We start from the raw sequence: 14,305 nt of genomic DNA on the forward strand, positions 1-14,305 counted from the left end.
TGTCAAAAAAATCTTCACTTCATAGTTGTTGAAAAATATTTCAAAGCTCGATGAAAACTTTTTTATTTGCAGAGTTGTGTTTGCTTAGAAATTAATTCCAAGTTTTCCCTAATATTTAATCAAACAAATTTTTATTTTATCTTATTCTAAATGCTATTATTATCATTGATAGTTCAAGAAAGTAAAGGAATAGATTACAGCGCGGCGTTATGTAATATTTGTTAAACTATGACAAGTTCATACAAAAGTTAGCTTTACAAGAGCTACATATTCTAGGAATGTTGTTGCCAAGGTAACCTTTTAACAATGCCTAAGAGATGGTAATTGTGATAATGACTCAATATACAGTGTAGCTGTTGATAACTTGCGCATAGATATAATTTAGGACGAGTCATTTTGTTCTGCAAATTATAAATAGACCAAATGCAAAGTCACTTATAATAGAAGTTAACGCAGCTGTTAAAAATAATAGCTGTTTTCTGTTGTATTTAGGGTTTTGAGAACTTCATGAGCAGCTTTGTGTACAAGGAGGGTACAGATGAGCACCTATTAATATACAACCGAGTTCACTTGGACCTCGTCTGGCAGGATCTTACCGATTCTACCGTAAGTTGACCTTACGATATACTGTAGTTAGTCTGTAGCCTGGGACACATACATAGCTGACCTGGTGACATATTTAGTAGGTAACTATGGAAACATACATACAGGTTTGGTGATATATTTAGTATGTTAGACTCATTTACATAAGAGTTTGCCATGGCTTTGGGAGTTGTTATCAAATTAGGTATAAAAAGTCTATCAAAATGGAAAGAATAAACCGCATTTGAAGGATTATCTTGTGGCTGAACTTCAACTCAAAGTGATAGATGTTCCAGCTGCTTTAGATACTTGATACTGTGGGCAGAAATAATTGTGAACATATCATGTAATAGAGGTGGTATTGTGTGCAGACAATGTTTAAACATATCATGTAATAGAAATGTAACCTTGCCTATAATAGCTAAGGGGTAATGTTATTTAATGCCGTGCATGCTCATGGCACATGTATCCTTGCAGGAAGATCTCGTGGTAATTAGCACAAGTTCTAAAGATCCGGTCGCGGAGAAAATAAAGCAGAAAGCGGGCCATGAACTGCAAAGGGTTTGTTCCAAGTTCAACACCTTGACAGTTGGTAGCATTAAAGAAACCCAAGCTTATAATATGACCTGCAAAAACATTATTCACTTCAACTGTCCACCAAGTCAAGATGGGAACACAGATGTAAGTAACATTTTATATAATTTCCAATGCTTGTCAAATTTATTCTGACACCGCTATGTATGAATGCTGATCTTTTTATTAGAAAATATAAGTTTTACCTCTCTAAAGGCATAATAATAAAGCAAATATAATAGCAGCAATATAATTATTATTACTGAGTAAATTTGATTAAGGAATATACATATTTTTACATAAACCAATCAATTATATAATATATTCCTTGTGCTTTTAGAGAAACAAATATGCATAAGTGAGAACATGCATAAGTGAACTAAGTATTATTATTAATATTATTACTGTTATTTTTTGATAAGGTGGCGATATGGTGTATCGCCACCTGCTATTAAAAAAAATTAAATTAAATCTTTCAACAAGTGAATAAAACCTAATTACCAATAAAGAGTTACGTAGATTACATGATGACGACAACAAGCCCAACGCCATGACTAGCTATGCTATTGCGTATTATGAGCCTCATCACTCTTCCAGCTTTTTTCTTTTGTTTAACTAATTTTGTTGATGAAAATAAATCACAAAGAAAAAAAAAACTATATTTCATTGCCATATTTATAATCCATGCTAAACATGACATACCTCACTAAAACACACTGTTAGTCATGAAATATCTCACTCGTGACACATCTCACTTGTGACACATCTCCCTTGTGACACATCTCATTTGTGACACATCTCACTCGTGACACATCTAACTTGTGACACATCTCACTCATGACACATCTCTTTCGCGACACATCTGACTCGCAACACATCTCACTTGCAACACATCTCACTCACAACACATCTCACTTGTGACACACCTCACTCGCGACACATCTCACTTGTGACACATCTCACTCGCGACACATCTCACTCATGACACATCTCACTCATGACACATCTTTTTCACGACACATCTCACTTGCAACACATCTCACTCGCGACATATCTCACTCGCAACACATCTCACTCGCAACACATCTCACTCGCAACACATCTCACTCGCAACACATCTCACTCGCAACACATCTCACTCGTGACACATCTCACTTGTGACACATCTCACTTGCAACACATCTGACTCGCAACACATCTCACTTGCAACACATCTCACTTGTGACACACCTCACTCGCGACACATCTCACTTGTGACACATCTCACTCGCGACACATCTCACTCGCGACACATCTCACTCGCGACACATCTCACTCGCGACACATCTCACACATGACCCATCTCAATCAAGATATTTGTCATGTATCGTAATACCAAAGAATGACATTTTCGGTGTATTTTGGCTTATATGTGGTATATCAACTTTTTGGAGCTCTTTCAAGTCTCTGGCTTGCGTTAATGCCAGAACTAGTTTATTAAATCTACTAGTAGTCACATATACCATAACATTTGGGATACGTATAGTGTGGTTTTGGCATATTTTTCTTTAGTTGAACAGGATTTTAATGGTAGTCTATTGACTTACTGCTGCTCTAAATTGATTATTTCTAAGCGATGCCCTTGCAACATACTTGTACCAGGTTTGTTACTCACAACCTACATGTACATGTATCTGTTGTTAAGGTACTGTTGCATACTAATCTATTTTTGGTTATAATCTAGCTAATGCAAAACAAGCATATACGCTCATGACTTGTTTCCCGTCGATTACTGAATCTTAATAAGAAAGGTCAATGTCATATGGTACGAGAGCACAAAAATCCTAAAAAATTCTCCTCGCAAGAACAAAAACATTAAGCAGCGTCATTTCCTAATACATGGAATATGGATTAACATGGTTTACAACATATTTTCCCAAAGCAGAATTCCAAATAAATTTTTGAAAGTCAAGATAAAACTGTTTTATTGCAGGCTCTGCAAGGCGTAGTCAAGGCATGTCTAGGCATATGTACAGTGAAGAAATATCGATCCATAGCTTTTGCTCCAGATAGTTTCACAAGTGAAGACTATGCTGCAGATGTAGTTGCTGACTCCGTGCTGGCTGCTATAGCCGATTTCAGTCAGCAACATCCCCAGAGTTGTCTTATCACCATCAAATTCTATCTGTCTCCTGACAGCACGACAACCGCTGTCAGAGAGGTGATCCTTTTCAATGGTGTAGTTTTGTATGCTTGGATTATTTCTTAAACTCTGTATGAGAATTTAGCAGAAACAAGTAGGTAAAATCTGTACATACAATCCATGTATGTTACACAGCATCTTTTAGTTCTGTCAATGACTATGAAGAAACATTGGTTTGCTCGCGATTGATTCTTGCTGCTAATACAGACCAATTGGTCTAACAGTCGACCAATCGGTTCCCCTCGCTGATTACATGTTATATTCTCTTTGGCTCTGCTCAAAAACTAAATATGAATATTGAAGCTTTTATTTTGTGAAAATTGATTACACAATCAAATATTACAGAAATCTTTCCAACGTTGCAATACGTATTTATGAAGGTAAAAAGAAGCTAATCAGTATGGGCTGCCATATGATATTCTGTATTCTGCTTTCTAATTTTGTTGCTTCTATCTGCTACTGCTTTTTTTTGCTGACACGTATTTCAATGAGTCAACAGTTTTTGTAACAGGATTTCAAGTGGTCTGTGCGCCGTCATGGAATAAAAAAACTCTCTGACGGATACTCCTTGGCAAACAAAACTAAACTAACAGTATGTAAAGGAGACTTAGCAGAGACATCTGTGAGTATAAGTAAATTGTTCTAGAACAATCTTCTTTCCTTGCTTCCTTTGAATAACTAATTGAAACACTACTAATACAAATGGCATTAAATTAACTTCGTAGATACATTCACCTTCTGACGATTCCATTTAATACCCTTCTTATTGTTGGCTTTTTATTTACTCAGGCCGACTTCATAATCAATTCAACAGGAAGTCACATGGCTTTGTCAGGTGGCAAGACATCTCTGGCTCTGCTCAACAAGGCGGGTCAGGCATTGCAAGAGGAGTGTAATCGACACGCTCCCATAATAACTGGTGATATTGTGATGACCGAGGGCTTTGGACTGCCCTGTAAGCAGGTGCTACATGTCTGCTGCCCAAAACTCTGGATCAGAGGAGAAACAGAGCAGGTGGGAATCTATTTTTATGCAATTGCAGTAGTTAGAAGAGATATATTTTTACAACTTGCATTTTTGATTTTCTTGTACAATGTTTTTTTACTTTTGATTCAATTCAGAGGTGTTTAGGAACAGTATTTCGCGAAATATAATTGTTTCCAAAACTGAAATTAGCTTCCATCTCATCCAAAAGCATGGCCAGTTCATAATATTAATGCGTTGTACTTCCCTCGCTGTCAGACTTAAAATTGTACCTGGGTGTTTAGAGATTAAGGGACCTGATCATAAGATGCCTGTCCTGGGCAGATGACACAAAAGCAGAGAGTCTTGCTTTGCCACCTATCGGTACGGGACTCCTAGAGTACCCTCCTCAATCTGTGGCCAGATGCGTGGTGCACGCTGTTGCAGATTTTGCTCGGCTGAACCGAAAGTCACTTCTGAAGAGTATTTCCCTAGTCATCTTTTCAGCTGATGAATCTGCTATTGAGGTAAGTTAACTCTTAATTTACAACTTTTTGAATATGGTTGAAGCTGGAATGGCTGGTTTGGTAGATTTATTCCAATTCGACATTAATGATTTCTAATTATAATACATTATGTCACAGCTGAGCTTAGGGCAAAGAGACTGGAACATTTTTTTTTATGTAACAGGGTTGGTAGATAAACCAAACACATGCATCAACAAAGTTTAATAAGAACAACAACAATGTTAGAATTACAATAATATAAATATACAAACTTTGACTTTAACTAAGTTTAAATTCAGATCAACGTTTCTTTAGCAAGAAGTCAGCCAGGTGCTACCTACTGCTTACACCAATGTCAGTAAAAATCAGCTTTAAAATGACCATAGTATTATTAATGCTATAATTTTTAGTTATATTGTTTTCTAATAGCACTCTCTTGTATCTGCCGCCGTTCATTACTTTGTGCATTGCGGATTTTTCTATAAAACTATTTAATCTATTTACAGATAATTACTTTTGAAAATGATTCTTAATAGCTACATAAATTTACGGTGAATTGTGCTTATATACTTGACAAGTTGAAGCCAGTCATATAAAAACTAATTTACAAGTATTAGCTATGATTTTTATTATTGTCATTTAGAAGTCATGTCTGTCAGTCCAAATTCTGGTACAGTAATTGTAACGTTATGACCTTGGCAACCCAATATGACAACTAATATGACCAAACAAGTCCCGAGTTTAATCCGTTGGCTTTTCGAAGTGTAGAAATGAAGTCGCTACTTAAGATAACATTTGGTACATAACGAGTCTTCCCATTTATTAGATGAAAGTTACAATACATACATGCACTTTGTTTGTTGGGATATAAAATCAAATAGTAAAAAACACATTCAAGTACTGATATTACAGCTAAACAAACAAAACTGGTGCATATGAAGGTCGTAGCTGAATTACGCCAAAGAGATACCATAGTAATTATTTACTAACAAGAATGTTATCCACTAATAAATACGCCAGTTTCGATGAGCTACTGATCTTGTTGTTACAAAGAATGTTACCAGGTTAAGGTCAGTTCCGTCAGAACACACCACATGTATTGTTGATGATACAAGCTACAGGACGCGTATAAATATGTGATAATATTTAGATATTATCACATATTTGTCTGCGTCCTGTAGGTTTAGCTATTTATTACATGAATGTCAGTGTTGATTATTAATGTGTTCTTTTCAACAGTTCAAACCAAAAAAGCTCTGAAACAGATTGCTCAACTGATACTGTTAACTTATAATACATAAAACTTGCATATACAAATCCTAGTAGGACCATGCTGGAGACATGGTTGATCACATATAATGCGGTTGGTAAAAAAAAATGCTACAGTTTCTACAATTGATCCCGATGTCTATGTAACTGAATGGTTTAGCTCCACTGTAGATTACACTGAGTACTGTGTTGACAAGTTATTTTTATAAGAGTAGTGTTCTGCCTTAAGATGATAAGTGATTTATGGCAGGACATGAATTCTTATACTGAATAAAACATAGAGTTTTCATATCTGCTTTGTCATCATTTAAATCTCAATATTCAGCAATCTTATGAGTCTATGCTGCTTTACGCTGGAAATCTAGGAGTTTTTTTTACTTTGTGGTCTTCAATTAATTAATATTTCACTTATTTCTTAAGTTTTTTGTTTGTTTTTAGGGTGTTGAACAGGCCCTTGACTTCCATTTGGAAGAACAGATAACCGGCAAGGTTGATATGACATCTACTCTGCAAGATGGAAAAACCATTGTTGGTCTGTTGGCTATATGATGATTGGCAGCATATTTTCGTTATAGTTACTTGTTGTAAATTACCCCTTGGGCTTTCTTCAATGTTCAATGCCTAACTCTACATATGATAATATCACTGCTACAGTGAGGCTTTTTATGATGGAGACAGAGAATGTTATTTTTCAAGATTCGATTGGTGAGCAATTATGTGAAACATCTAGCAAAAGATATTGTCAAAAGAAGTCACAAAAACGCTGAAGGCGCAGCAAGTGTCATTAAAGTAGTGATCTACAAGGTTACGTTTAAATTAAACTGTATTTAGCTCATTGGTTAGCTTACTAAATCTTGGCATACAGTATATTGCAGGCAACACAAGTACTATGAATATTCAGATGCAGTTGTTACATTAAGTATTCAAAAGTTTTTCTCATGAGACTTTATGTATACATTGTTAAAGACTTGGAAATTTTCTAAAAGAATATAAACTATAATTTACTATTTTTCTAAGGAAATGAGCAAATGTCTGAGAATGATTAATCAAAATGTCTGCCTATTTTGACTGCACACCCCAATTTTCCCGATGTGTAAATGAGTTTTAAGACTTCCTCTTCAGTTGTACTGCATACACAAGGCTAATATTAAACACAATACTTTGTATCTCAAGTCTGTGAAGTCCGTTTGAGTTAAAACTTAACATTTATATGACTTTGAGCTTTAGTGACTAGTTGTAAAGAGTAGACAACCACTGACTTTTTATCAATGACACGCAGTGTGTGTCAATTCTGGGCATTCTCACTCCACAAATATTCTCACTCCACAAATAATAATTCTCATCTCCACAAATATCATATTGTGGGCAATATCTGTGGAGTGATATTGCCCACAATCTGGGCAATATCACTCTACAAATCACCATTTGCGCAATTTAAGCAGCTTCCCATTTCCTAGTTACTTCAAATTATTAAATTTGAAGTATTAGTTTGAATTCTGCCTCAGCAAATCTTTTAGATCTACCCAACCCTTGGGAAAATCCAGTGCACGAGTTTCGGGAATGTCGTGTTAGGAAAGGCACAAGGGAGTACAAAGATGTCATCACAGATTTGAACAAAACTCTGAATAGACCAACAGCAACCATAATAGAGGTAAAATTTCACTGAAATACTAATAATCTCTCTCACTCATTACTGGGCAGTGACCCAAACTCAATCATCCCACTTGAGCTGTGAACTGGAGTATCACCTTGGGATTAGAGAAACTCGAGATAGTAAATCTTTAATAACTGCTGGTGTTACACTTGAATGTTCTCTATACCTGGTCTAGTCGGGTAGAGAGTATCAAGTCAATCTTTAATAACTGCTGGTGTTACACTTGAATGTTCTCTATACCTGGTCTAGTCGGGTTGAGAGTATCGAGTCAATCTTTAATAACTGCTGGTGTTACACTTGACTATTCTCTATACCTGGTCTAGTCGGGTAGAGAGTATCGAGGAATTTGTTCTCAAAGCTCCCATTATCACTTGAATTTTCTTCATCTCAACTTTTAACCTTTCATAATAATAATAATCTGTAATCATTTTTGTGAAGAAATACTCGTTGGTGCAGCTAACAGCCCTGTTAAGATTGGCTAACATCCTTAGGAATGTCTTGTCTATCTTAACCTATAGTGGAACTAGGTCAAAGAGAAAAAAACAACACCAGCTTAAGCTGTAACAAACCTATAATAATAATAATAATAATACGGCTAGTTGGTAAAGCAATAACGATAAGTAATGATATTAAATAAAGATAGCAGTTTGGTAAAGACAAGGATTCTAAAGAAGTTGTACTATGACTTTAGGTATGTATTTAAGTACTAATGGTTGATGAAGTTTAGACTTTAGGAACTTTTTCAGTTGAAAAGTATTTTGTCAATCCTAGCATACTAAATCAACTGATGAAAATGATACTTGCCCTAACATTCAAGTATTTAACCTATATATTGTCATGATTGATCGCCTAGTGGACACGCTCCTACCTATATGAGCAGTGCTATGATATATTTGGTTGGAGTATGAGTTTTGATTGTTAACACTTGACTTGATGAGAATTTACCTGGTTTACATTATCTAAACATGAAGATAATTTAGTTAACTGCTAGCATAATCATTTGTTATTTATTTGTTAACATGTCATTTGAATAAATACATGTAGTTATCATACTTCATGTATCTTTAGGTACCTACAGTTCTGACAGTTCTGTAACTAACCGGTACTAGTCCTAGATTGTCTTTCACAGGTAAAGCGTATACAGAATCCAGAAACCTACCCACTCTATGACACAATGAGAAAAAGTGTTGCTAGAAAACTTAATAAACAAGAGGCTGAAGTGGAGACCGCCCCACTCTGGCATGGCACAAGTGAGAGCAGTGTGTCTAAGATTGTTAGGACCAAGTTTGACCGTGGAACAGCTGGAGGTAAGAACATGATAGAGTTAGTTATTTAATGAAGCTATATGATTGATTTTGTTTCCATCTCATGAAAGAAAGGAGTGTAAATACGCAATGGTAGTGCTAAGGGCTCTACCATTGATACCAGCTAGTATTGATACCAACTAGTATTAATTTCAGCTAGTATTGATTTAAGCTAGCATTGATTTCAGCTAACTTTGTTTGAAAAAAAACTTGTCACAGACATATCCATGATCTAAAATACCTCCATCTTGTATTTTTAAAAGCTGACTTACTCTGGTACTTACTACCTTCAAGGCAAAATAAAAAACTTTGAATTTTATATCATGAGCTCACGAGTTCCTGGAATTGCACTCATTTTACAGATTACCAGCATCTAACTCTCTACTCAAAAACAAAATTAATGAATGCTAGTGTTATTTCTATTGGTTATTTGCTGTATTTGTAGGAAAATTGTTCGTTAGGACTAACTTGTTTTATGGAACCGAGACTAAAATCGTTTTTAACAATTTCAATAGATGTCTTGCATTCACAAGATCTATTAAAACAACCAATCATTTTAAATTGTTGTCATTGTTTTTTATAAAAGTAGTCTTACATATTTTAGAAAAAATGTGCACTATCTATAACTTAAACTGTCTCAAAAGCAAAAGGCCAAAAATTGAAGATGAATTCACTGCTTCACTTATCGTTATTATGCAGCCATACAATTGGCTGTAATCCTGTCACCCATAGCTTTCAAAAGGGAGTTGCTTGTTCTATAAAATATAAGTTAAGCCGCAGTCCTTTTGGAACCACATAGCGGTCTGTCAATGTCTGTAGGAACCCCGTACTAGCATATACTAGTTGGATTATGAGTGTTCTAGTGATGCTTGTTTTTGTTTTGTATATCAGCTGGGAGCCTGCTTGGAGCTGGTACTTATTTCTCTGTCAGCGCTAACTACTCTTCCCAACAAAGATACTCTCCAGCGAATGCTGCTGGAGAGAGATACATAATCCTGTCCAGAGTGATCACTGGTGAAAGCTGTCTTGGCACCCCTCAGCTCACGACCCTTAAATTATACAAACCTGATAATCCATTTGTTCAGTATGATTCTGCTGTTGACAACCTTGCAAAACCAACAATGTACGCTGTCTTTCATGATGCATCTGCCTACCCAGAGTATGTCATTAAATACAAGTACTAACAAAGTAGCCAACATTTAAAAATGGAACTTTGGTGAGGAAGGTGAAAACAGTTATTATTTTACCATATTGATGTTTTCAACTATAAACAATTTGGTACACGACATTGTTTTTTTTACTGTTGAAAACTTTGGATATAAGCCAAAATCGGCTCCATACATTGATTATATCATGTTATATTTTTACATTCTGTATGTTTTTAGACATCTTCCTGTATCTAGATAGATTTATAAACATTTGTGCACATATATCTTTTGGTAAGAAGACTTTATCATGTTGCAACTGCTATAAAGATAATAGAGCACAAGATGAGAAAGAAATTAACAGCTTGTTCTATGATTTCCTGATACATTAGACAATCTATGCTGGTTTATTTGGTTTGTATAAATTGCAATTGTTTTCAGTATAGCATTGTTAAGTGTAATACAGCAAAATATCATATTGTTACTAATTTTTCAAATATGCTAGAGCTTTGATAAGCAATGCTATCTTGCAACACATTCATGTAATTTTAAAATTATCTAAAAATGTTAAAACAGTTACAACTAAGCTAAGGTTTAGCAGGATAAGGAAAACCATGTTATGGGCAAACAAAAATGTAAGCATATGACTACTTGAATGCCATAATCCTTTCAAGCTTTCACCACCTTGAAAACATGATGAATGTTCAACCAAGTCCCTCCAACGGCAGCCAGTACCACGTACCCGTAGTCTTTTGGCAAAAGGTCTTGATTATTTAAATGAGGCATTTTGCAGTAACTGTGTGATGACGAGAAAGGGCAATACAGGACTTCATACTTGTAGCAACTATCTGATATTGCTATAGGTTATTGTAAACAGGTGGCCCTTGTTACAGAACCGAATGGATGCTTTTTTTTTAGATATATAAACGATATTAGATGCAAGAACTCATTCTTTATTCTTCGCATCCCTTGAACGTGATAAGCATCAGTAGGTGAATCACAAGTTCTCTTCTAAAGAGTAATATATGATACAAACTTAACATAACATAAACTTTAGTAAACTAAACATAACTTGCACTAAAAGTCACTGAATATGCATTTTTATGACAGTAAAGGATCTACTGCATTCATAATGGCATTCTCATCAAAAATAATATCAGCTTTTCAGAGCCACAATATAATATAACCCACAATATAAAATGATCAGTAGAAAAGTGTCCCCAAAATGGCACCAATAATGACTTGGTTACATCAATAACAATTACCGTAATTCCTTTGTTTTTGCTGTAGTGTTTGCCATGGTTTTAGTGACGGTGTACCTTAGAAGGTTGATCGTCCCAATCATCAGAACTACACTCTGATTCGAAGTCGCTATAGGTGTAAATCCAAACCAATGTCTTCAGTTTTGTCCATAATGTGGTTTGCAATTTGACCTGAAGACTTTAAAGCATTTTGATGAATGAAGAGAACACTCTTCAGGAACAATGTATGATGTAATAGCCGCCATTGTTATGGCACAACAAATTTAAGGAAAGAGTGTCACCAGTTACAGTAGCTTTGTCGGGAGCTGGAGCAACTGCACTTGTCCCAGAGTACCTTGCTGAGTGAGTACATGAGAACATGAAAATGACAAAAGCTTATTCAAAAGTATGCACAAACTAAAATTTTAAAGAACCTGACTGAATAGTCTTCTGTAAAGAATGGAGTGATTAAGGACCTCAAGCAGCAACTCCTCAGACACAAGTCACTTCCTCCTGTCGAGAAGTGGGTTGAAGTACAGGTGAAGAGTGAGGCATTAAAATTGAAAGTCGCTGCCTTAGAAGCTGAAAAAAAAACAATTAATAGAATCCATAAGCAAGCTCAAACAGCAAATTACTCAACAACAACACGACCAATGTAGGTAAAAACCGCTTGCAAAAAAGCGTAGTATACCATGCAACAATAACTAGACTCCACAAACAAACTCCTGGAACCTATGTTGGGCTATGCGAGACTGACTTCAAGACCAAACATTGTAACCATAAAGCAATCTTCATGCAAATTTAGCAAGCACAATTTTTGGAACCTGAAATACCACTGCATAAACTTCAAAATAAATCGACAATCGTTGTTGTTTATACAACAACAGATCTAAGAAATGCAATCTTTGCCTAATAAGTTTTATATTATTATAGCCAGAAACACCTACACTTAAAAAACAACCCAAAATTTTATCAACCTGTCCACACTCTAAGATTTGTTTCCTTTCTCACGTTAGAGTGTGTCATTTCTCATGTTTCGAAACAGTATCATGTAATTATAAATTTCTAGCTCAAATGAATTCTGAAATTTAATTGTTGTTTTCAGTGAAATACATGTACAAAGGAAAGCGTAGCTTGCTAAATTTTTCATGCACCCAACACTAATTCCAATGTCGTTCTCATTGCTATGACAACAGTAATAATATAATATTCTGTTTGAATGTCGCATTTAGTGTCTCAGAATGCTTCACCGAAGTGTCTGATTTAAAAGTTGAAGCGAAGTCTATATCAGATGAGTTAAAGGTAATAATATTTACATTTTTCAACATTCCGATATTTTCGATGTCTGTTGATCTTTAGTGATGCGAATGTCTTAACTGAAAAAGTCTGAACTGATTATTTTACAAGAGTATAACTGATCACGAACTGGTTATTGTATCTCAATCATTTTGAAACGTAATTGTTGTTTTCAATTGTTGGAAATGCAGGTGTTCAAAGATGTACAGGCATTGGCTACTAGCTGTGTGGATGGCTACCATATGTGTATATTCGCATATGGACAAACAGGCTCTGACAAACCGCACGCTATGGAAGGTTGGTTCACTCTTGACAAGCTTATTAATTTGAAATGTTATTTTAATTTATTTTTCCTTCAATTACGACCATATTTTTTCCTTCAATTACGATCATGCTTTTTACTTTAATTATGACCATATTTTTTCCTTCAACAATGACTATTTTTTTTATAGAAAAAGCTTAAAAAAGCTTTTAAGACTTGTTAATTTTGTTTTTAGATAAAAAAAGTGAATTGGGCATCAGCGAACGAGCTCTAATTCAGCTATTTGATGAAGCTGCGGAAAGGTCAACAGATTGAACGTACGAAATCAAGGTAGCTGTCATGTAAATCTACAATGAAAGTGTTAGGGACTAGCTCAGTAGCAAACCGAGGGACAAACCAGACATCAAGGGCAAATAGGAAGGACCTCTGCATGTACCTGGTAGAGTTAGTCTCAGTTTTCTCTCAAGTCTCTCAGCTAAGGAACGAGTCTCACCAGTTACATAAGCTTTGTCGGAAGTTGGAGCAACTGCACCTGTCCTAGAGTACCTTGGTGAGCGAGCACATGAGAACATGAAAATGACAAGAACTTAATTCAAAAGTATGCGCAAAACAATGATTTGAGAAAATCGGTAAAGTATCAGAGGGTATTAAAAGGATTCAACAAAATCAGGTCATGATATTCATTGTTTTACTGTTGTAGATCAGTACAAAATCAAAATCATTTGAAGGCTTCATTAGGAAAATTTAATGCAAACTTAAAAATTGATTTTGAAACCATGCACATTAGGAGAGTCACTTTTGGCTAGATCCCCCATTATTCAAATGAAAGTCTTGAATCAGCATAAAGAGACTATGTGTTAAAATGCGGTAGCAAAACATCAGCTCATGGAAACTGCTACTCATGTAGTGTCATGAAACTCTAGAAGTATCATCGGGTAGATATGAAACCTGATGTCAATAACATGTGATGATAAAGATTTCAAGTTAGTCACAAAGTACATGTACAAAATTCTTTGGAATGTCAGGCGTTATTTGAATATATTAAATGTTATGAATATTACAAGACTAACGTATCTTTTTCCTTTTTTGTCGTAACAGAAAAAGTGAAATAATATTAAAACTGACATTGAAACTGTACATTCCTCTGGAAAACCTTAAACTTGATGAACTTTGTTTTGGATTTTGAACAACTCGATTTTCGAACAACCTTCTTACATGTCGCTGAAAGTTGTGAAATTTTAAATTTATAGTGGTTTGAAAACCTTTACAGCTGTTTTATTTATGTTTAATTTAGTTGTCCTGTACAAAACCTTTTCCACATGATACTA

General features: G+C 35.2%; 1 protein-coding gene across 1 annotated transcript; it reads left to right on the forward strand.

Annotated features, from left to right (window-relative positions):
• The first annotated feature begins 1,023 nt into the window (after nt 1-1,023).
• LOC137393850 (protein mono-ADP-ribosyltransferase PARP15-like) lies at nt 1,024-13,292 on the forward strand. The gene is made up of 11 exons (XM_068080560.1): nt 1,024-1,263; nt 3,128-3,355; nt 4,127-4,292; nt 4,646-4,827; nt 6,514-6,607; nt 7,593-7,726; nt 8,859-9,036; nt 9,925-10,192; nt 12,652-12,721; nt 12,907-13,012; nt 13,213-13,292. Exons 1-11 carry the CDS (start codon nt 1,024-1,026, stop codon nt 13,290-13,292), a joined length of 1,746 nt encoding a protein of 581 aa, XP_067936661.1.
• Nucleotides 13,293-14,305: the final 1,013 nt, after the last annotated feature.

Source organism: Watersipora subatra, chromosome 4 (assembly GCF_963576615.1).
Source record: "Watersipora subatra chromosome 4, tzWatSuba1.1, whole genome shotgun sequence".
Taxonomy (NCBI): domain Eukaryota; kingdom Metazoa; phylum Bryozoa; class Gymnolaemata; order Cheilostomatida; family Watersiporidae; genus Watersipora; species Watersipora subatra.